At 34.9% G+C, this 22,129-nt stretch overlaps 1 protein-coding gene and 1 non-coding gene across 2 annotated transcripts; both read left to right on the forward strand.

Annotated features, from left to right (window-relative positions):
* Nucleotides 1–2,680: 2,680 nt before the first annotated feature.
* LOC150035953 (zinc finger protein ZAT9-like) lies at nt 2,681–3,606 on the forward strand. Its single transcript, XM_090313525.1, has one exon. It carries the CDS (start codon nt 2,692–2,694, stop codon nt 3,604–3,606), a length of 915 nt encoding a protein of 304 aa, XP_090169651.1. The 5' UTR covers nt 2,681–2,691.
* Nucleotides 3,607–17,304: 13,698 nt separating this feature from the next.
* Nucleotides 17,305–17,411, forward strand: LOC120078836 (small nucleolar RNA R71). The gene has a single exon (XR_005482117.2). It is a non-coding gene; the product is annotated as a small nucleolar RNA R71 (small nucleolar RNA).
* The last annotated feature ends 4,718 nt before the right edge of the window (nt 17,412–22,129 follow it).

Here is a 22,129-nt window from a genome sequence, read left to right on the forward strand (position 1 = left end):
CTCTACTCACGACATTCCTTGACAACACTTGGCTCAAACCTTCGAACCACTTTGCGGCCATATGATGGGTGAAATTTAGCCAACCATACACACTGCTACAAAATAACCTCAAAACAAATTGAAACTACCAACATTGACTTGATTATCTATGGTTATGTTCGATACATACTTTTATTTAAATTTGCTCTTTTGGATTAGATTTGCATTATAAAATTCTTACAATAAGCTTAAATAAGTAGTCTAAATACCTTCATAAGTGAGTATTATTAGGTCCTTTGACACCACGCAAACACGCGTGTCAAAATAATAAATTCCCAATAAACTTTACCATAACCATATAAAAAAAAACTTTTGTGTTTTATGAAGAATTTCTTTGTAAATATCCCTTATAATAAAAAAATATTATTATTTATTTAATTATCAAAAAATGAAATGCGAAATATTTCCTAATTTAAAACTATACCATTCACATAACATTTAAGTAGAAAAAAATTGGATAATAATTAACAAAAAAATAGAAATATTTAGTATAAATATATTGGTAAATAAAGAAGAATCATGATGGGTGTAACTTTCAAATAGAACATTTTTTTAAAGAAAAACGAGAAAATCAACGATCAACTCAAGTATATAATGGATGATTAAACTAGATATTGATTAATTAGTTTCTTTTCAAGAGTACAGATCTACTATATTACTTATATTATTATAAAGCTTTAAATTTTATTTTGGTCCTCAATTTTTAAAAAGGTTTGTTTTAGTCCTTAAACTTTGAATATTATTTTATTTTGATCTTTAAATTTTTTAAAAGTATTTATTTTGGTCAATGATATATTAAGATTTTGTTAACTTTTTAACAAAATGACAAGGTGAGACTTGCATTTTTGGATGACTAGACTACCAAATAAAAGATATTTTTAGTTCAAAATTTTGACGTGTTGATTATTGCCATTTTAATTCATCTTTATCTTGCTTAATATATCTAGAGCCTAATCATCCAAAACTAGAAGCTTGCTCACATTTATCTTGTTCTATGTTAGTTTTTAAAAATTTAAAAACCAACATAGAACAAGATTCAAAAATATTATGTATCATTGATTAATTTATATATTCAACTATAAAACAAAATTATAGATACCACCAAACTTTTTTGTCACACTATTTTCCGAATGTAGGTATATAATTGCATTTTGAATCACTAACAAAGCGTACTTGATTTTTATTTACGGGGATAATACCTTTTTTGGTTCTTAGATTTTGACTTTAATTTCTATTTGATGCTTAGATTTTGAAGTGTTACATATGTAGTCTTAAGTTTTGAGTTTTGTTTCAATTTAGTCTTTAAGTTTCAAAATCTTACGATTTTACTCTGATTTGAGTTTTGTTTCAATTTGGTCCATAAATTTTAAGATTTTATATTTTTAACCACAATTTTTCATTAAATATCCACTTTCAATCATTGTCGCCAATTTTAGTTAATTTATTAAAAATAATTGTGAAATGAAATTTTAAATTTAATTTTAAAAGTGATAGAAAGATGAAACTTAATTCATTATAGTTTTTTTTAATAATTTCTAATTTATTAATATAAATTAATTCTAAAAACATAAAGTGAGTATTTAGTAAAAAATTGAGTTAAAAAATATAAATATTGATATATAGGGACTAAATTGAAACAAAATTCAAATGTCAAAAATAAAATTGTAGCATTTTGAAACTTAGGGACTAAATTGAAACAAACTAAAAACAAACTAAAAACTGACTAAATGTATAATATTTTAAAACTTAGAGACTAAATCGAAATTAGACTCAAAATCTAAGGATCAAAAGATATTTTTCTTTTTCATTTATTTCTTATTATTATTTTGAAAATCAAAAATAGAAATTGGAGTGATTTACAGGGCAACTCTATAATGAGATATATCAATCTTCAATGATTTACGTTTTTAACGGCAAAGACGATTTCTTAGATTTAAGGAAACAAATCAAATTTAATTTGAAAATATTTTAGCTTAATGGAAGCTCAATTTCAGCGGTGATGGTGGTTCGATTTTATCGAATTTGGGACAATCAAGAATCAAATTAGACCAATCAGTTTTAAAAGAATGGATCTAAACAGTTTCCAATAAAGAGCAAAATCAATAAATTTATTCTTGTTTGGTTTGATTTATTATGAATTTGGTTCTTGGTCTTTTGCATTTTTTTTCTTTCATTTTTCAAATTTTTTTTTATACTTTTGTTTTAAATTTGACCTTTTTGTTAGTTTAAGATTGAAATGAACATTTTTATTTTTCTTGACAACAACAAATATATATGCATTATAATAATCAAAATACTAAAATATATCTAACGTTAGAGATTATTTTTAAAGGTATATACATATTCTCAGTTCGGTTCGATTTTTATTGGTTTTTTCAATAAAAGATGAATTTGAATCATATGTTTTGGTTCTCTCCAAATATAAAAGAACATGTCCAATTTTATACTAGAAACCAAACCAAACCGATAGATCGGTTTGAGTTATTGGTTCGGTTTTTTTGGGGTTTTTTTTTTTTTTTTTTTTGCGCACTTCTATTTATTTATTTATTTTTATTCTTTTAAGAAAAGCACTTCTACTAAATTTAATTGCTTTCTCAATACAAAAACCACTCATTTTAATTCGTCTCTTATTAGGTTTCCATGTCCTCACCTATGGATAAAGAAAAAGAGTGCAAAATCTGCAGCAAACGCTTCTCTAATGGCAAAGCTTTGGGCGGACACATGCGATCTCACTCGTCCAAGTTTTCCCTCCTTCCCAATTCCAAACCAATGCCGACACCGACACCGACACCGACACCGACGATAAGCTCTGATTGTCTTTCCTCGTCGTCTAACTCCTCCAATCTCCAAGCTCCTCCTCCAAACTCAAATCTCATCTTTACCGATCGTCGGTCGAAGGGGAAGCAGCACCGAGACAAGCATTCGGATGACGAACTGGAGACGACGACGATCTGGGCTCCTCCACATTCAAATCTCATTGCACCAAGGCATCGGGACGACGAAGCGGAGACGTCAATGTTATCGTCGTTGTCGATGGAGGATGCGGCATGGTGTCTTCTAAGGATGAAAGGAGGTGGAATAAAGAGAATGAAACTAGAAGAATCAAAACCCAAAGAAAATCAAAATGAATTCGTGAGGGATTATGAAGAAGAATTCGAATGTAAAGCTAAAGAAGACGAAGAAGAAAAGGAAGAATCGTTGACATGTAAATTCAAATGCAAAAAGTGCAAGAAGGGGTTCAGTTCATATCAAGCATTAGGAGGTCACAATGCAAGCCATAGGAGACTGGAGAATTATAATGGTGAAGTTCAACAAAAGGTTTTTAAATGTTCATTATGCCCAAGAGTTTTTGTTTCTGGCCAAGCACTTGGAGGCCACAAGAAAGTACATTTTTCAATCATGAATAATAATAATAATAATAATAATAATTATTATTATTATTATTTTAACAATTCTCAACCTCATAGATTTGCCAAAACTTTAGTAGATCTCAACCGTCCACCTCCTTATGGAGATTATGATGAAGATGAAGAAGATCAATATTCAGAAATCTTCAATCCATGTTAGACGATGCCACAAATGCTTCAAAGGCAAGTAAATTTTCCTTTTCCATAAAGGTTAAGAAATAAAGAAAGAAGTAAAATTCCTTGATTGATTGATTTTGTCGTAAATATTAGGCCCTTTTGATAATTTGATGTAATTAGTTGGATTTTTTTTTAGTTGAGATATTAATTAGAATTATATTGAAGCTTCTCTACTTTTTTTTTCAGCTGATTCAGAAAGCATTTTGCACCTATTGTATCTTAGTAGTGAAAAAGTTAGGGATGTTATTCATGCAAATAATTAATTTTGATTTGCTAATAAATTAAAAGGTCCATACAATATAAAGGTTCTATTTTTTTTTTATTGATATTTAGAAGAGTTTGATATCTTAATATTAAGTGTCAACCAACAGGAGAGTGTTGAGAAAACTTTGCTAAATGAATAGTGATCAATCATCATAGAGTGATTAGCGACTTCAATTGATAATTTTTGGATGATATGCACAAATATGTATGGATGACTTTCAACAGAAAATTGAAAATATTAGTACATTTTTCTTTGCCTAAGTACATACACGGGTATGAGATACAAATATGATAAAATACGACGATATACCAATTTGAATATGTTAAAGATAGTTAAAATCATTATAATATGACAATATACAAATTTGAATATGTTGAAGATGGTTAAAATCATTGGTGCTGGTGAGGCTGAGTTGTAGTTGGGTGACATAGGAGATGGCTGAGTTGTAGTTGGGTGACATAGGAGATGAAGATTGAAAAATAAAATCGAAGATTAGGGGGTCAAAGGTTGTGAATCGTAATCAATATGAGAGTGAAGAATGAAGATTTGTTTTTTTCTTTTTTTTTTTCCTTTTGTCTTGGATGACTTGATTTAAGTAAACTTCTTAATAAAATGGGTTCTTTTAAGTGAATGCAATTGTGTATAAACTTTTGTCTTGAAAGCACATAAAATGAAGGGAGAAACCAAAAGAGAAAATGTGTATAAACTTTCAATTGTGTTGGATGCATTGAATTATAAGATCAAACATACATGTATTTTTAAAAATAATAATCAACTTCTAAACCACTAATTAAAGCCACCAACCTTCAAAATCGAAGGAATTACAAAGCCACTGCCTTAAATAAGTGGCATTAACGTAGTTTTTTAATCAGGAATTGAATTGATATCCTTTTAGCTATTCATAGATTGAAACACTATTCATAGATCGTTCATCAATTTTGATAGAAACAAATTAAATTAATTTAAGAAAGCAATAAAAAGTGATCAAATATAGAGATTATCAACAAAAAGACATTTTAGGGAAGATTTCATCAAAAGACATTATTAAACACAATTGCTTTAACTCATGAAGTAATTAACACAATACCTAGAATTAGAAGTCTTTTATCCAGGTTAAATCTTTTGAAAAACAACATTTTCTTTCACTTAATTACTATTTCCTTCAACTAGATAATTAAGCAAAGCATTAAGAACCTTTATCAACAATCTCTACCATTATCTGACTACTCTCTGTGTGTTCAATAGAAACTCTAGCATGCTTGATCTAATATATAGCCTACTTCCTAGAGCAACATATAAATCATGGAATCATTCAAATATCGATCAAACATTCAAAAGCATTAAGGATAGTCATGCTAGAAAGCGTAAATGCAAACTATCATTCAAGAAGCAAAGTGTTCAATAATTAAACCTAATAATTTTTCTATCCCTAAAACTATGAGAAGTTTAACCTAACATGGCTTCCATAGATAGAACTATATCAAGAATACCTGATAGCACTGAAAATGTGATATCTTCCTCTTCTTAATTTGGGGTCGTTACTGTGTTTAATATACTTATTTAGTATTTTTATAGGTTTTGGACACCTAGGAGGTAGAATCGACCATGAGCCATTTGGGGTTAATTTGAAGTAATTAGGACTAAAAAGAGAAACCAAGCTTCAAAGAAGTAGAAGCATAGTGCATAGCCTCGTGATGCTTTTTCCAGAAGCACTTGATTTTGGTGTAGCGTCGCAACACTCCAAGCATTATGCTGAGTGCTGCTGTGCTTGCACAACCCCACCCCTCTACATATGCAGCAAGAGTGTCGCGACGCTGTGCAGTTTTTACAGATACGAAATTTCGTTTTTTAGGTTAAGAGAAAGGAGAGTTAGGGAGATTTGAGAGCTTTAGGCTCGGTTTTGGCCATCCTTGGACAAAACCCATGAGATTTTCTTGTATTTTGACATTTATTTTTCTATTTAGGCATCAGGGTTCAAATTTAATTAATGGTGTAAAGGCCCATGTCGATTTTGATGTTTGTTGGACATTTTCTATGGATCTATAAGATTTTAAGTATTGTTTTGGGTTTTTCTATTTCTTCTTGTTTTCCTTTCCTCATTTGAATGCCTAAAATGAATGTATGGGTAGATTCAACTTAATCATTAATACTCGTATGTTTGACATTTATTTTTCTATTTAGGCATCAGGGTTCGAATTTAATTAATGGTGTAAAGGCCCATGTCGATTTTGATGTTTGTTGGACATTTTCTATGGATCTATAAGATTTTAAGTATTGTTTTGGGTTTTTCTATTTCTTCTTGTTTTCCTTTCCTCATTTGAATGCCTAAAATGAATGTATGGGTAGATTCAACTTAATCATTAATACTCGTATGTTCATATACTCGTGCTATGTATGTTTTAGGTGTCCATAATTGCATCCGAAGCAAGCTTAATTCAAGTAGCAATAGGTTTTAGTTATAGTTATAGTTCGATTGCTAGGGGTTATCAGTAGAGAAAGATAACGAAACCTAAGGAATGGAAACATGTTAGGTTTGATTTAATCAATTTAACTTATTGTCCTAATCAATCCAAGACCTTAATGCGATTAGCTAAGTAGATATGCTTGCATGACACTACTTAGTTAATTTAAGGAATCAATATCATGTAGGGATTGACGCTCCTAATCAATCCAAGAGCTTAATGCGATTAGCTAAGTAGATAGGCTTACGTGACACTACTTAGTTAATTTAAAGAATCAATATCATGTTGGTTTTCTTTAGGGAGTTTATCTGGATTTTCATACATTCGATTAGACTTGAGAAGTAGATAATCCATGAATGGTTACATGTTTAATCAATGAATTGGTCCGTAGATAACCTGACATTCTCTTAATAGGCGAAGGTAATCTCGTGTTCGCTCTCTCTCTTTCTCAACCTATCTTACTTCCCATACTTTAAATTTTCGCATTTAGTTTTCCTGTCAAACTAAACAACCAAACCTCCTTCATCCCCCCCGATTTACTACTTTCCAAAGGCTAATTTAGCTTAGAGAGATTCTATCTTAGGCTTCTTGTGCTACTAATTAGTATAAGTAGTTGGTTTAGTGATTTATAAATTTTATTTGATTGTTAGAGAGAGGTTTGCGACACCCACTCTTTTGGTCTGTCAATACCATAATACAGAAATAAATTCAATAATACAAAAGGAAAAGAAGGGTTATCCGACTTCCAATCATGTTTCTGTGATGAATTTGGGCTTTGAACGATCTTTGATCTCTCCGACATCGAGAACAATCCATATTCTGCTCCAAACCCTCTCTCTAGTCTATAACTACTCCAACATTTGATTGGTGGCCAGCCAAAAACCCTGGAAAAATAAGAAAACTTTTCCAAAAATTGTAGTTTTTTTCCCTCTTTTTTGTAGCACAATGTTGTGGCACTCTTAGATAGTCCACAACACTTTTTCCCTTAATTGCAACACAATGCTGCGTATCGCCTAGTGTCACAACACTTTTTCACCCAGCACCGCGATGCTCTTTGATATCATCGTGATACTTTATTACCTATCACAACACTTCTCTTCTAGAAAATGTGCCAAGGTCAGCGCTGCGCAAGTACCGCGACACTACCCTATTTTTGGCAAAACTTGGTCTTTTTCTCCACTTTTCTTCCTCCTTTTGATGCTTGGCTCGAGTTTCACTTCCTTAGGCTTATTTAGGTCCTTTTTGACTCATTTTAACATTGAATCTCTATCACGAACATAACTCTGAAAAAAACTTGAAAACAACAAATCCATTAAAATCATATAAATAACTATCCTAAACCAAGGACAGATAACACACATTTTAGGTGCGTTTTACCACATGACAAGGGGATCCGTGGTGATGTCGTGGGACTAGTTGGAGGTTTCTACTCAGTTTCATGAATCGAAAGACATTTAATATTTTAAACATAAGAATTTTAATAGGCTTTGTTATGAACATTTTGAGTGTCCTTTGATTTTTCACTATTGTTCTAAGGGGGACCCGATTAAAGGTTTTTTTTTTGGTCTTATTTTGGATATATTTTTTTTATTGATGATTATTTATTCTAGTAAATTTGTTCCTTTAAAACCATTTCAAAGTTTTAAAATTTGTATGCATGTTAGTAATGATCTCAGTTAGAGGTGTCGAGTTGTTAGAACCGAAAAGGATTGAGTGACTAGAATGAACTTTGACTTAGTCTAGGGCATGATGGGGGCAGATCAACTGGTCGATGTGAGAGCATGATTGGCGTTTTCTGAAAAATAGTTAGGATCACGTAAAAACATAAAATAGGGTCAAATCAGTCCAAACTATCCTAAAACTATTAAATAACATAGGTTCACAAATTTTACTCATTTTAGGCCATTGAAGGTCAAAAAATTATACTGAGTGAAATGTTTATTGAGGAAAAGTAACATGATAGGTGGTTAAAACATACACTTTTTGACATATATCAACCATTTTACTCTTCATAATGCTATTTTCTTCCATAAAACATCAAAACTCTTCATATTCTACTCAAATGCTCGATTCCTATAAATCAACCTAAAATATCTTCAAAGAACACATTTAACATACAAAAACCAAAAAAAATTTAAGCAAAAAAAAAAAAAAAAAATTTTTTTGAGTATTTTTCAGTTCCATGCATGCTCCGTCATAAAGCATCACTTTGGGCACAAAATGGGCCTAGGTAAAGATTCTCAGTGTTAGTCAAGACTGAGGATGACAAGTTGTAAGATTATACTAAAGCGACTCTAAAACCCTATCGGAACAACCGTGATTAACCACCTCTATAAATATATCATTTGTAGGAGTAAACATGCAAAATGTGGAAGCAATAAAAATTAATAAGCACTCTAATTATACTTAATTTGAGTTTAAAAGCATGCATAAAAACCATTTTCATAGAAGAGGGTTTCAAGAATACAATACGTTTGATGTAACTCTTCAATTCCAGTTCCTCTTCATGAATTCAGTATCCAAATTAATAGTAGACCATCAAGAGGATTTTTTCTACTATCCTCTAACTTGGATTGTGTAGTAGAAACACAAAATTGAGGCCAATTAGGTGAAGGAAGTAAGAGGGTTTGAGAGAGTTTCAATATTACAGAAATTTAGTTACATGAATCCTTCCAATATGAGAAATTGGAGCATTTATCAGATTGAATCATGGAAGCACTACTCAATATTGCCATTTGACACTTCAAAGAGCAATGGTTAAGTGTGATAGGTGTCCAATTTGGGACTAATCCATCCAATTTTCCAAAAGATTGGAAAAATCCACTAACCATTTAGATTTTCCAATAAAAATTTTTGATTTAATTCGAAATTAAATCAAATATATATAATTTCGATTCTAAAATTTTGAATAATAATTTAATATCAAATATTAAATTAATTGAATACCTAATTTATATATGAATCCTGTTCATATTAATCAATATTTAAATCAATACTAAAATATTGTAAACTCTCTAATTTATGTTTAATTTTGATAAATTTAAACGTTTAGTTATATCAAATATAATTAACCAAACCTTAAATTGAATTTGAACACTTCAAATTCAAAACCCTAATTTCGATTTTGAACATTTCAAATCTTCTCAATTCGTTAATCCAAGATATAATTTTACAAGCTAGTAGAGGGACCTTATGGATCTACAAATCATGAGCTCTAATGATTTTGAGATTAATCGGCTAAACTCTTTAAATCGATTTAATCAATATTCATTAATTACTGAGATACACTACTATAGGTTGATAGTGGCACTCTCCTCACTATAGATATATTTTTTTTTCACTTTAACTATAATTAGTAAGCTGATTATTCACAAGTTATTCATATTTACAGCTAAGTCAAATTTACTGTTTTACCCCTATAAATACATCTTGCTTCTTAAGCTTCCACTGATCCTCTATTGAACAATTGGTTTATAGTCCAACTAATAAACCATGACCCTTTCGATCACAAGAGGGCGGGGCCCCGTCGTTCAAGACTAGGAATCAGTACTTAAGAGAACAACCTATTTGCTAACTCTAAAATGGGTAGGAGTGAATTCCATCTTGTAGGACTATGTCCTCAGTTATCTATCAGGTCTTATCCCCAAAATGGTAGGCTTATTGAGCAATGTTGTTGGACTACTCACACCTATACAGATCAAATGATAATCCCGAATAAACAAGAGTTCATAGTTAGCTCAGAATTAAGATCGAGTTACCCTAGGTCATCCAATTTGAAAAAAAAAGTTAGTTTAACAGTAAATGGTCATTATAAACAAAATGACTATTACGAGGTCCGATCTTATGCAAACATCCTTTGCATAGGATGCCTCCACTTGCATGTCTCCATATGAATGATTTTGGGATCACATCATTTGTATCAAAATACAAAGTGGGCTACATCCAATAGTGTCACCAGGACAAGGTACCCAATCTCATCCATATACTTATAGACCATTTTTGCTATATACTAAAACTGGATCCACTTTTATGTCTCCATATAAAGTTAAAATATTCATATTATAGCCATGGATTTGTTTATTGGATTTTTATAATAGAATGCAATATCAATAATATTTTATTGAATGAAAACTCAATAATACTTTTATTGATAAATATAATATGTTTCCAACATTTACGAACTGCGAGTTTTAGGACATTCCCAACAATATCCCACTTAGACTAATACTCCAGTGAGTTACAAATATATACAAATATATAATGTTTACAATGTTGAGAAAGTAGAGAGAAAATACAATAAAGTAGGGCATAACTATATATCCTTGACATTCTCCCATTTGCCCTAGATTATGAAGCTTGTAGTCCTAGTTTGACCACGTTGCCCTCATACACTTTAGCTGACAGGGCATCCGTAAAAGGATCAATAAGATTATCTTCAGAGGCTATCTTTGTGACTATCACATCTCCTCGGTGTACCATCTCCCTGATGAGATGGTACTTTCTCTCGATATATTTTTCCTGTTTGTGGCTTCTTGATTCCTTTGAATTGGAAATTGCTCAACTTTTATCACAAATAGGGTGATAGACAGATGTGTAGTTGGAACCACTTCCAAATCTATCCAGGAACTTGCATAGCCATACTACTTCTTTAGTTGCTTCACATGCAGCTACATATTCAACTTCTATTGTGGAGTCAGCTATATAACTCTGCTTGATGCTTCTCCACACTATAACTCCTCTATTAAGAGTGAAAACCGATCCTGAAGTAGATTTTCTAGAATCTACATAAGTATGAAAATCAGAATCAGTGTATCCCATAAGGATCAAATCCTTAGGCCCATACACGAGCATATAATCCCTCGCTCTCTGGAGATACTTGAGGATGTTTTTAACAATAGTCCAATGACTGTGTCACGGGTTAGACTGAAACCTACTGACAATTCCAACTGTAAAGCATATGTCAGGACGTATACATAACATAGCGTACATTAGGCTCCCAACTACTGATGCATATGGAATTCTTTTCATTTCTTCAACCTCTTGAGGTGTCTTAGGACACTGTTCCTTTGACAAATGAATTCCATGTCTAAAAGGTAATATACTCTTTTTGGAATTTTGCATATATATCTTGACAATATTTTGTCAATATAAGATGCTTGAGATAATGCTAGCGTTTTGTTCTTGTAGTTTCGAATAACTTGGGTTCCAAGAATGTACTGAGCATCTCCCAAATCTTTCATTTGAAATAGCGATGCTAGCCATCTTTTTACATCAGCAAGAAAACTTATCTCATTCCCAATGAGCAAGATATCATCAGCATAAAGAACCAATAAAGCTACAATTTTGTTTGACTATCTTCTTGTAACACAAGGTTCTCAATATTCTTTCAAAGCTGTAAGATTGATCGCAGTGTCAAATCTTATATTTCAGGATCTAGATATTTGTTTTTTAAGGAAATCAGACATGAGGATTTCCACGAGCAGCGAAATAATCGTTCCAAATTCCATTCGATATTGAACATATATAATGACAGTATAAGAAATGGAAACTAACAGGTCATGCACAATATGAAATTACAGCATGCTTTAGATAATCAAAGGATAACAAATACATACCTTTGAAGACTCATTCTTCACACTCCCTCGGTCACGAACACTCGTTCAGTCTCCAAGAAAATAATACACGGACGCTTGAACACAACGACTGCAACATAAAATGATTAACAACAACCACCACACGAACACCGCGAACACACAACGAATGACCTCCAAAACCTCGAACTCAGTCGAGTTGAATGAGGATGCCACAACAATGGTTACCTTGGTATTCTCGGTGTGAGAATCCAGAAGTGTGGGCTCCATATGGACTTGGTTAGAGGCAGAGACTGGAGGAACAACAATCGTGTAGAAGATTGAGCAAGTGGGATATGAGAAGTGTCTATCATGTAGACAATGCTCAATCATGTAGAATAAGGTAGCTTATCGTATAGACAATGGCCTACGATCGTTTAGCTACGACCACCTAAGTGAACTATCGTATAGTAACACTCCACGATCGTTTAATCTCTCCATGAGCTATCGTTTAGTGAAACCATTTCACTTGACAGCATTCCGTGAGTACTTTTCGAGTTAAGCAACTCTTCTAAATTTAGGAATATATTTTTCCTTTTATCTCACGGTTACCATAAAAACACCAATAACCTCCCACTCAATTGGTTATTAGAGAAAAGAAGATAATTATCCAATAATTAATGTTATTATAAATACATATGATAACCAACTTACCATATTATATTCATAACCTATAGTTTTAATATTTCATCTCATGAAACATATAAACCATAGCTCTTTTTCTATTTTATGGTACTTAATGTAAATCACATTTAAATAATCTTTCACTTGATGTATCTCATACATCACACCAATTATATCATATATAATCAAATTTCCTCTTGTCAATTTGAACATTTCAAATCAACATCAAGAATTGATTCTCAACTTAAATCCATTGAGCTACCAAGGGGACTTTATGGACCTGTAGCTGAAGCTCCAACGGTATGTAAATAACTGACTAAACTCTTTAGCCACAGGATTCACCATCTGTTAATTGTCAAGCACTCTACTAAAGATCGACAGCTACACTCTTCTTACTACGGATATATTTTATGTCCATATCAACCAATCAACAAGGCGATAATTGATGCGTTGTAAATGTGATGCGATTATGACGTATGTTTGCGGTGATGAGTTATGCGTTGCACATGCAAGTTTTCCTAGTAAAATCCAAGTATAAATCTCACTAGGTTTCTGGTAAGTCCAGAGTCGAACACAGGGATTACACTGAGTTACTATGCGACAGTAAATGTGATTCCTTTGTGGTGGAAAAAACAAATAAGTTGGATGGTGTTTTGATTAAGTATATTTCTTATGCGACGGATTCGAGTAAAGAGTTGATGAAATCGAGAATTATAATGAGTATATGATGAACGGGTTGAGAAGGGATTTAGCTAACACTTCCTAAGATTGCGTTCACGTTATGCGATCATGCTACACACACAACAACATATCATCTCTCAATGCAAATGCCATAGTTCCTATTTCTAGGACGCATTCGATGTATACGATAATGTTGATAGGACATATGTCTAAGCCTCTATTCTTGTCTATGCATTGATGAATGATGCATACATACACAAGGTGACCACATATTATCATATCCTATTTCTAGGGTGCATGGATGCGTAATAGCAAACAGAACTTATGTCTAAGTTTCGATCTCTTGCTTATGCGGTTCTAATCTAACTCTCGCAAGCCTAGATTCTAACCTGACTCTCTCAAGTCTAGATTCTTTCTTTAGACTAGTCTCTCAAGTATCTTTAAAGGGTGAATGACGCATACATAAGACAAGATGATCGCATAAAGTGAAAATCTTAGGTCATGATAGCTCAGTACTTCTCAGCCCATTCGGTAATTTAGCTACTCATGCGATGTATGGAGAGATTGAACATAAGTTGAAATGTGATTTCCATTGTCTATAAATTAAATGCAAAATACAGAATAACAATAGAATATAGAGATAAGAAGCCCGGTAGCAATGTCTTGCTTCCCGTGGCCTTTTACACTGTTTTTTCACTCCAACTCTGCCCAGAAGAATATCCTTGCTTTCGCAAGTGTTGGCCCTCTCTCCTCTTGACACGCTTCCGGTAGTCTTTCGAGCTGTCTAAGAATGAGAAGCTTTTCTCTCTAATGATTGCAATGATGAGCGGTCATTAAATCTTCTGCTTTGATGGGCCGATTAATGTTCACCGAAAAGTTGAGCGTACTTACTACAGTGTGTCGTTAATGGCTTGTCAACTAAATTCGGATTCGACCGTCCTCAGTTTTCCATCCCATCATGATTTATTAAGCTTTCACCTTGATGCGCTGTCTTTATGCGACCACCTTCTTGAGCAACTTCTTGCGTGCACATACGATCGCATGACTTTGCGATCGCGATTTTACTTGCGCCAATGCATTTTTCCTCCATAAAATAAGTAGATTAGCTGCTTTTATGCGATGGGCGCATGCGATTGCAATATTCTCAGTTTAACGCTTTTGGACATGATTTTGTATATTTTTACCGTTGTATTCCCTCATTGTTTTACTTATTTGCACTATAATAACGTGCATTTCTTTTCGTTATCACACCCCCAAATTTAAAACAATGCTTGTTCTCAAGCATAAACTAAAGATTTTCTTTAGAGAGTCAGCCGCCTTTTTCCTACCTAGATTTCTCGAGGTGCCTTATTCAAATTTTATGAACCAAAATCTTCTTAATTTCTATCCTAGTCTCTTCTTAAAATATTTCTAATACTTAGGGACCGCAAGCTTAACCTTCAAAAAGACTTTACTTGTTTCTAGGACATCGCATGATTTATTTCAAAACTTTTTTCCAATCGGGATGTTTCCAAATGATTTTTATCCTTGCGCAGTTTAGATATTCTTTTTGTGACCTTGAGCTGATTCAAGTGCCTAGCCTTCGTTTTAGCTTGCCCCCACGAGTGTCATGCAAGCATCCAACTAAGAGCAAGACGCTCTTTCTCAGTCTAAACTCATGCCCATTTTATTTGGCTACGGAGTTGCGATCACTTGATTTATGCGTTGATCACAATTCTCACCTTCGTTTTGGCTTGCCCCCAAGGATGTCATGCGGACATCCAACTACGAGTAGGATCCAATCTCAACATTAAGATTTTTTTTCAAATGTCTAAAAGTAGCAAGGTTGAAAATAAATACTGGCACCCCCAAATTTAAACGCAGCAATATCCTCATTGCTAATAGACTTAAATGATTCATGCGATGCTCTTAGGAAGTTTTGTAAAAATCATTTTGAAAAAAAGCTAGTGGGCCACTAACTTCTAGAAATGTTTCATGAATTGACCATCCTGAAATTAAGTTGATTCTAGTACATGCGATGAGAAATAATGGCATGCGTTTCATCATTGAAATCATAATTGGTATGGAAAAAAGTTGCGGTGACTGAATAAAGTAATCAAAATTCAATGATTGCGCCAAACTAAAGAGGATGCGATGATAAATTAGTAATGTTAAAATAAAATGCGAGAGTGCAAAATTTAGAATAAAAAAGTCAAAGAAAGATACAACCCCTAAATTTGCTCTGTTGCCCGCATCATTTGTGATTGCATACTTCTTTGCGGCGGGGTGACTCCTCGATTGCGATGGGCTGAAGGAGCTGGTCGCGTGTTTTTAGGTTATCGCGTAGCTCCACCGCAATCGTTGCTAAAAAAATGAAGAGGGTAAAAAAATATGAACGACAGAGTTGATAATTTTAAAGAGTAGTGTTTGTACAAAAAGGTAAAGTAAGTTCGTGGAATAAAGATATCAAAAGGATACTTCAAAAAAATGCGTCCTTGATGAGTTTGCATCGAATATGATCACAGGGACCACTTGTTTCTTCTTCAATCTGGAATTTTTACGTCCACAGAGATTTTCTCTCCTTTTCTTGATCTTCTAGGATCTTGATTGCCTCAATCCGGAGCTTCTTCCCATTAATGCTCATCACGATTTCTCCCTTGTGCACATCAATTCGAGCACGTCCAGTTGATAGATATGGTCGTCCCAATATGATGGACATATCTTCGTCCGCTTCATGATCCAGAATGATGAAGTCTACTGATAGAATGAATTTATCAATTGAGACCAAGACATCCTTCAACTCTCCCTCAAGGTGCACTCGGGACCTGTCCACAAGTTGAAGAATCTCTGTCGTGGGCATTAGTTTTGCCACATTCAATTGTTTGAAAATTGAGAGTGGTATTAAATTTATACTCGCCATAAGATCGCATAGTGCTTAACTGATGTAAACCCCTCCAATTGAGTAGGGTATCGTGAAGCTTCTTGGGTCGCACATCTTCGGTGGGATTTCAGTGTTTGATCTTTGTGTTACTGCCATCGTAGCGATCTTTCCTTCATCATCCTACTTCTTTTTCAATCTTTGTGGAAATGGTGGTAGCTGTACTTCTTCTGTTTCATGTTCTAGAGGCTTGGAGGTGGACGCAACTTCTGGTCCATTTTCATGTTCTAGAGGCTTGGGTTCTTGGGTTCCATCGCATTAATAAAAGGGTTGGTTTTGGTGGGTTCTTTTCCTTCTTCCACTGCTGTCTTTCCACTTAGCAAGAAGATTGCTAGGCATTGTTCCTTTCCTGTGTTCCTCGGGTTGCGAGGGAGCTCAATTGAGCTTGGCAACATCCCTTGTGGTCTATTTTTAGGCTTACTCGCAATCTGTCCTATTTGGATTTCAAGATTATGGATAGAAGTCGTCTAATTCTGGAGGATCGTCTCGTTCTTTTCAATGTACTGCTTTAATAGGTTCTCCAGAGAGGATGATGGCGATGCTTGCGAGCTGCTGCCGTAATGTTGCGGTTGACCATTCGTTTGCGGGAAAAATCCTGGCAGTCCTTCTTTTTGCACCATAGATTGATAACTTTGTTTATTATTTTTTCACACGAAATTGGGGTGGTTCCTCCACCCGGGGTTGTATGTATCAGAGAAAGGGTTGTTCTTTATGAAGTATTGACTGCGGGTTCCTTGGGCATTCTTCTATCGGATGCGCTTCTCCACAAGTGGCACAACTCGTGCTTGTCTGAGCGATTGCGTTGACCTACCCTCTTTGCATTCCACGACTGTTAATTGTGATGCTCTGTATTAGATTCATCATCACATTCATTTGATTTTATAAAGATGCGATGGCCCAATTGTTTGCGTCACCTTCTCGAATTTTTAATCGTTGATCGCTTTCGCACCAATCTTCTTGATTCTTCGAAATGCGATCAAGGATATTTTTAGCCTCATTGTACGTTTTGTCAAGTAGACCACCAGCTGCTGCCGCATTGGCAACCGTCTGTGATGTAAGGTTCAAATAGTGATAAAATATCTCCATCTGGAGACAGTCAGGTAAGCCATTGTGCGGACAATCTCGCACCAATCTCTTAAACCTCGCCCAGGCATCGTTGAGCGATTCGTCAGTTTCCTGTTCAAAATTTGTAATCAACTTGCTCCTTCTTGCGTTCTCGGTAGGGGGAAAGTATTTCTTCATGAACTTTTTTACTACTTGTTCCCACAAGGTTATCTCTCCTGGTTTGAGAGAATACGCCCATTTCCTTGCCTGATCGCCCAGCGAAAATGGGAACAATGTTAGTCGAACTTCTCAGCTGATATGTTTGGTAACACAAAAGTGTTACAGATTTCAATGAACTCCGGAGATGGGCGTGCGAATCCTTGCCACCCCTTCCACCAAAATGTCCGGCCGTCTGAATCATCTGCAACATAACCGGCTTCATCTCAAACCTTGATTCGTCCAAAGCTGGCCTCATGATTCCTGGGGAGAAATCATAGAGGTTGGGCGATGCATAGTCCCAGATGGGTCTATTGCGGTTGTTCGCCATGAGAATGAGGTTTGCCATGATATTGTTTGCGTTTGCTGCTCTTTCTTCCGGTTGTTTTGCCATATTGGGATTTCTCTCTTGTTGTTGTCAGTGGTTTTCTCTCTGTCTTCTTCAAAACATTCTTTCAATCTCTGGGTCGTAGTGGGCTCAGGAACGTGTCCTTTGCTCACCTACTTCTTCCCTTTCCAAAGGAATGGCAGTGCATAGAGGTCAAAAGCTGCAAAGAAAATAAAAAAGTTACTATTAGCACAATATGTACTGTCGTAGTGCCCGACAACTTGATGCGTGATGTTATGCGATGAAATAATGGAAATGTATGCGACAGTGGAAAATGCGTTAAGCATGCAAGTTTTCTTAGCAAGATCCAAGTATAAATCCTACTGAGTTGCCTGGTAAGCTTAGGGTCAAACTCAGGGACTAAGGAAAACAATATGCGATGGTAATTTTTAGATCACTTTGGGGTAAAACTTAAATCAAGGAGTTGGTTGGTTTGTTGTTTACAGTATAACATGTATGAGGCAGAGTTGAGAAAAGAGTCAATATTATAAAAGATGCGATGAGTATGCGGCGAATGGGTTAAGAAGGGGTTTAGCTAACACTTCTTAGGGTTGCGTTCATGTTATGCGATTATGCTACACACATACAATAAAAATTAAATGCAAATGCTATGGCTTCTAGTTTTAGAACGCATGCACTATATGCGATGATGTCTATAGGACTTACATTTAAGCCTCTATTCTTGTCTATGCGATGACGAATGACACACATATATACAAGGCGACCGCATACTACCATAACCTATCTCTAGGGTGCATGCGATGCATGTTGGCAAACAGAGCCTATCTCTAAGTCCCTATCTCTTGCTTATACAGATCTAATCTTGCTCTCTCAAGTCTAGATTCTAATTTAGCTCTCTCAAGTCGTAGGTTCTTTCTTTAGACTCTCTCTCGAGTAGCTCTAAAAGGTGTTGGACGCAACATAAGACAAGATGATCACATGCAATGAAGATCCTAGGTCCTGTTAGCTAAGTACTTCTCAACCCATTCGATAGATTTAGCTACTCATGCGTATTTTAAAGAGAGTGAATAGATGTAGATAAACAAGTACCATTCTATAAATATATAATCGAAGTACAGAATGACAATGTGGAATAAGAATAAAGAGCCCAGTAGTAATTTCTTCTTCCCGAGGCTTTTACACTATTCTTCTCTACTCTGCTCAAAATATATTCTTGCTCTCGCAAGAATCGGCCCTCTCTTTGTTTTCCACGCTCCTTGGCACTCTCTGGAGCTGACAGGTCAATCTTCTGGCATCTTTTCCCTTCTCTCACTTCCGCCTTCTAAGTATAAGAAAACTAAAAACAAGGCTAACTATCGTCTATATGGTGAACTCTAAAACTAGGCGAACTGAACAAACTCCTTCATTGAAGGTGTTTTGCGGTATATATAAAGCTTCAGGGTGAAAAACTTCTTCTCTTTTATGATTGCACTGATGGGATGGCATTAATTCTCTGTTTGATGTGCTGAATAATGGTCATCGAAAAGTTGAGTTTACTTGCTATAGTAGGTCGTTAACGGCTGGTCAACTTAATTCAAAATCGACCGTCATCAGTTTTCTGTCCCATCGTGATTTATTAAGCTTTCACTTAGAGGTGCCCACCTTGATGTGCCGGCTCTATGCAGCCACTTTCTTAAGCAGATATTCGCGAGTGCAAATGATCGCATAGCCTTACGGCCGCAATCTTTTAATGCGCTCGGACGATGATTTCTTCGAATCGCATTTCCACCTTGCATCAACGCATTTTCCTGCATAAATTACATAAGTTAGCTGTTTTAATGCGATGGATGCCTGCGATTGCAATGTTGTGAACTTAATGCTTTTGGATGCAATATTGTATATTTTTACCATCGCAATCCTGCATGGTTTTATGACTTTGTGCCGTAATAATGTGCATTTCTGCTCGTTATCAGCAACGGCGCCAAAAACTTGATGCGTTGTAAATGTGATGCGATTATGACGTATGTTTGCAGTGATGAGTTATGCATTGAACATGCAAGTTTTCCTAGTAAAACCCAAGTATAAATCTCACTAAGTTTCCTGGTAAGTCCAGGGTCGAACATAGGGACTACTGAGTTACTATGTGACAGTAAATGTGATTCCTTTGTGGTGGAAAAAATAAATAAGTTGGATGGTGTTTTGATTAAGTATATTTCCTATGCAACAGATTCGAGTAAATAGTCAATGAAATTGAGAATTACAATGAGTATGCGATGAACGAGTTGAGAAGGGATTTAGCTATCACTTCCTAAGATTGCGTTCAAGTTATGAGATCATGCTACACACACACAACAGCATATCATCTCTCAATGCAAATGCCCTAGTTCCTATTTCTAGGATGCATGCGATGTATATGATAATGTCGATAGGACTTATGTCTAAGCCTCTATTCTTGTCTATGCGTTGATGAATGATGCATACATACACAAGGTGACCGCATATTCTCATATCCTATTTCCATGGTGCATGCGATGCGTAGTAGCAAACATAATTTATGTCTAAGTTACGATCTCTTGCTTAAGCGGTTCTAATCTGACTCTCTCAAGCCTAGATTCTAACCTGACTCTCTCAAGTCTAGATTCTTTCTTTAGACTACTTTCTCAAGTATCTCTAAAGGGTGAATGACGCATACATAAGACAAGATGATCGCATGTCTCCACATGAACGACGTTAGAGACGAATCATCTTGTGGTTTGGTCTTATATAAACTTTTTATATAGGATACCCCCGCTCGCATGTCTCCATATGAATGGTCAGGATCTACCATCAGTTGTAGTTCACAATACTTACAAACCTCTACAAAGCGGGCCGTATCCATAGTGTTACCAAGATCAGGTATCTGTCCTTAATCTTTATATTACAGACCTTTTTAGGTTATTACTTAAGGCATGATCTACTTATATATCTCATATACATGCTTAAGTTTTCATACAATAACCATGAAAATTTATTTATTGGATATGAGTAAACGTCAAATAAAATAACTATTATTTTATTCATAACAATGTGTATAGTTTAGAAACTACAAGACTCCAGGAGAATTAGGACACCAATCCCAATAATTTCCCACTTGTCTTAATGCCTCGGGAGAGTAATGTACAATACATGAAAAATACAAGTACAATATAAAATAAACTAAAGCATACTCTATACCCTAATATCATCTCCCACTTGCCCTAGACAAAATACCACATGTCCTGTAGACCCAGACTTTCTATTTGACCCTTGAACAGTTTAGCCGTGAGAGCCTTTGTAACTGGATCAACAACGTTGTGCTCCGACACGATCTTCGTGACTATCACATCACCACGTTGCACAATCTCCCTGATCAAGCGTTATTTCCATTCGATATGCTTGCTCTACGATGACTCCAAGTTTCCTTTGAATTTGTCACAACCTCGCTATTATCACAATAGAGAGTGATCGAAAAATCCATATTTAGAATAGCTTCCAAATCTGTAAGGAATTTCCTCAGCCAAATAACCTTCTTAGCTATTTCACAAGCGGCTATGTATTTAGCTTCCATAGTGGAGTCCGTGATGTATCCTTGCTTGATGCTTCGCCACACTATAACCCCTTCATTCAGAGTGAACACTGACCCTGAAGTCAATTTACGAGAATCTCTATCAGTCTAAAATTTAGAGTCTATGTATCCTGTAAGGATCAAATCCGTATCTCCAGACAGAAGCATGTAGTCCCTTATTCTCTGAAGATATTTAAGGATCGTTTTGACCACTGTCTAGTGATCTAATCCTGGACTGGACTGATAATAACTGACAATCCCTTCAGCATAGTAAATTTTGGGTTTGGTACACAACATTCCATACATTAAGCTTCCAATAGCTGAAGCATAGGGAAACCGTCTCATGGTTGAAATGTTTTAGGACATTGATCATTAGACAATACGATTCTATGCCTGAAGGGTAACAAACTGCTCTTAGAATCCTGCATCCTGTACCTGATCAACATTTGTTCTATGTACGATGCTTGAGACAAGGCTAACCTCTTGCTTTTACGATCCCGAATGATCTGGATCCCTAGAACATACTGCGCCTCACCCAAATATTTCATTTGGAACTAGCGGCTAGCCACTTTTTGGTGTCAGTCAGAAACCCTACATCATTCCTAATTAGTAAAATATCATCCACATAGAGTACCAGGAAAGCTACTGAGCTGTTGATGATCTTCTTGTAAACACAAGGCTCATCAACGTTTTGATCAAAGCTAAACAATTTGACCACACTGTCAAATCTAATGTTCCATGATCTAGATGCTTGTT

The sequence above is a fragment of the Benincasa hispida genome, chromosome 5 (assembly GCF_027475165.1).
Source record: "Benincasa hispida cultivar pf3 chromosome 5, pf3_genome.v1.1, whole genome shotgun sequence".
NCBI lineage: Eukaryota > Viridiplantae > Streptophyta > Magnoliopsida > Cucurbitales > Cucurbitaceae > Benincasa > Benincasa hispida.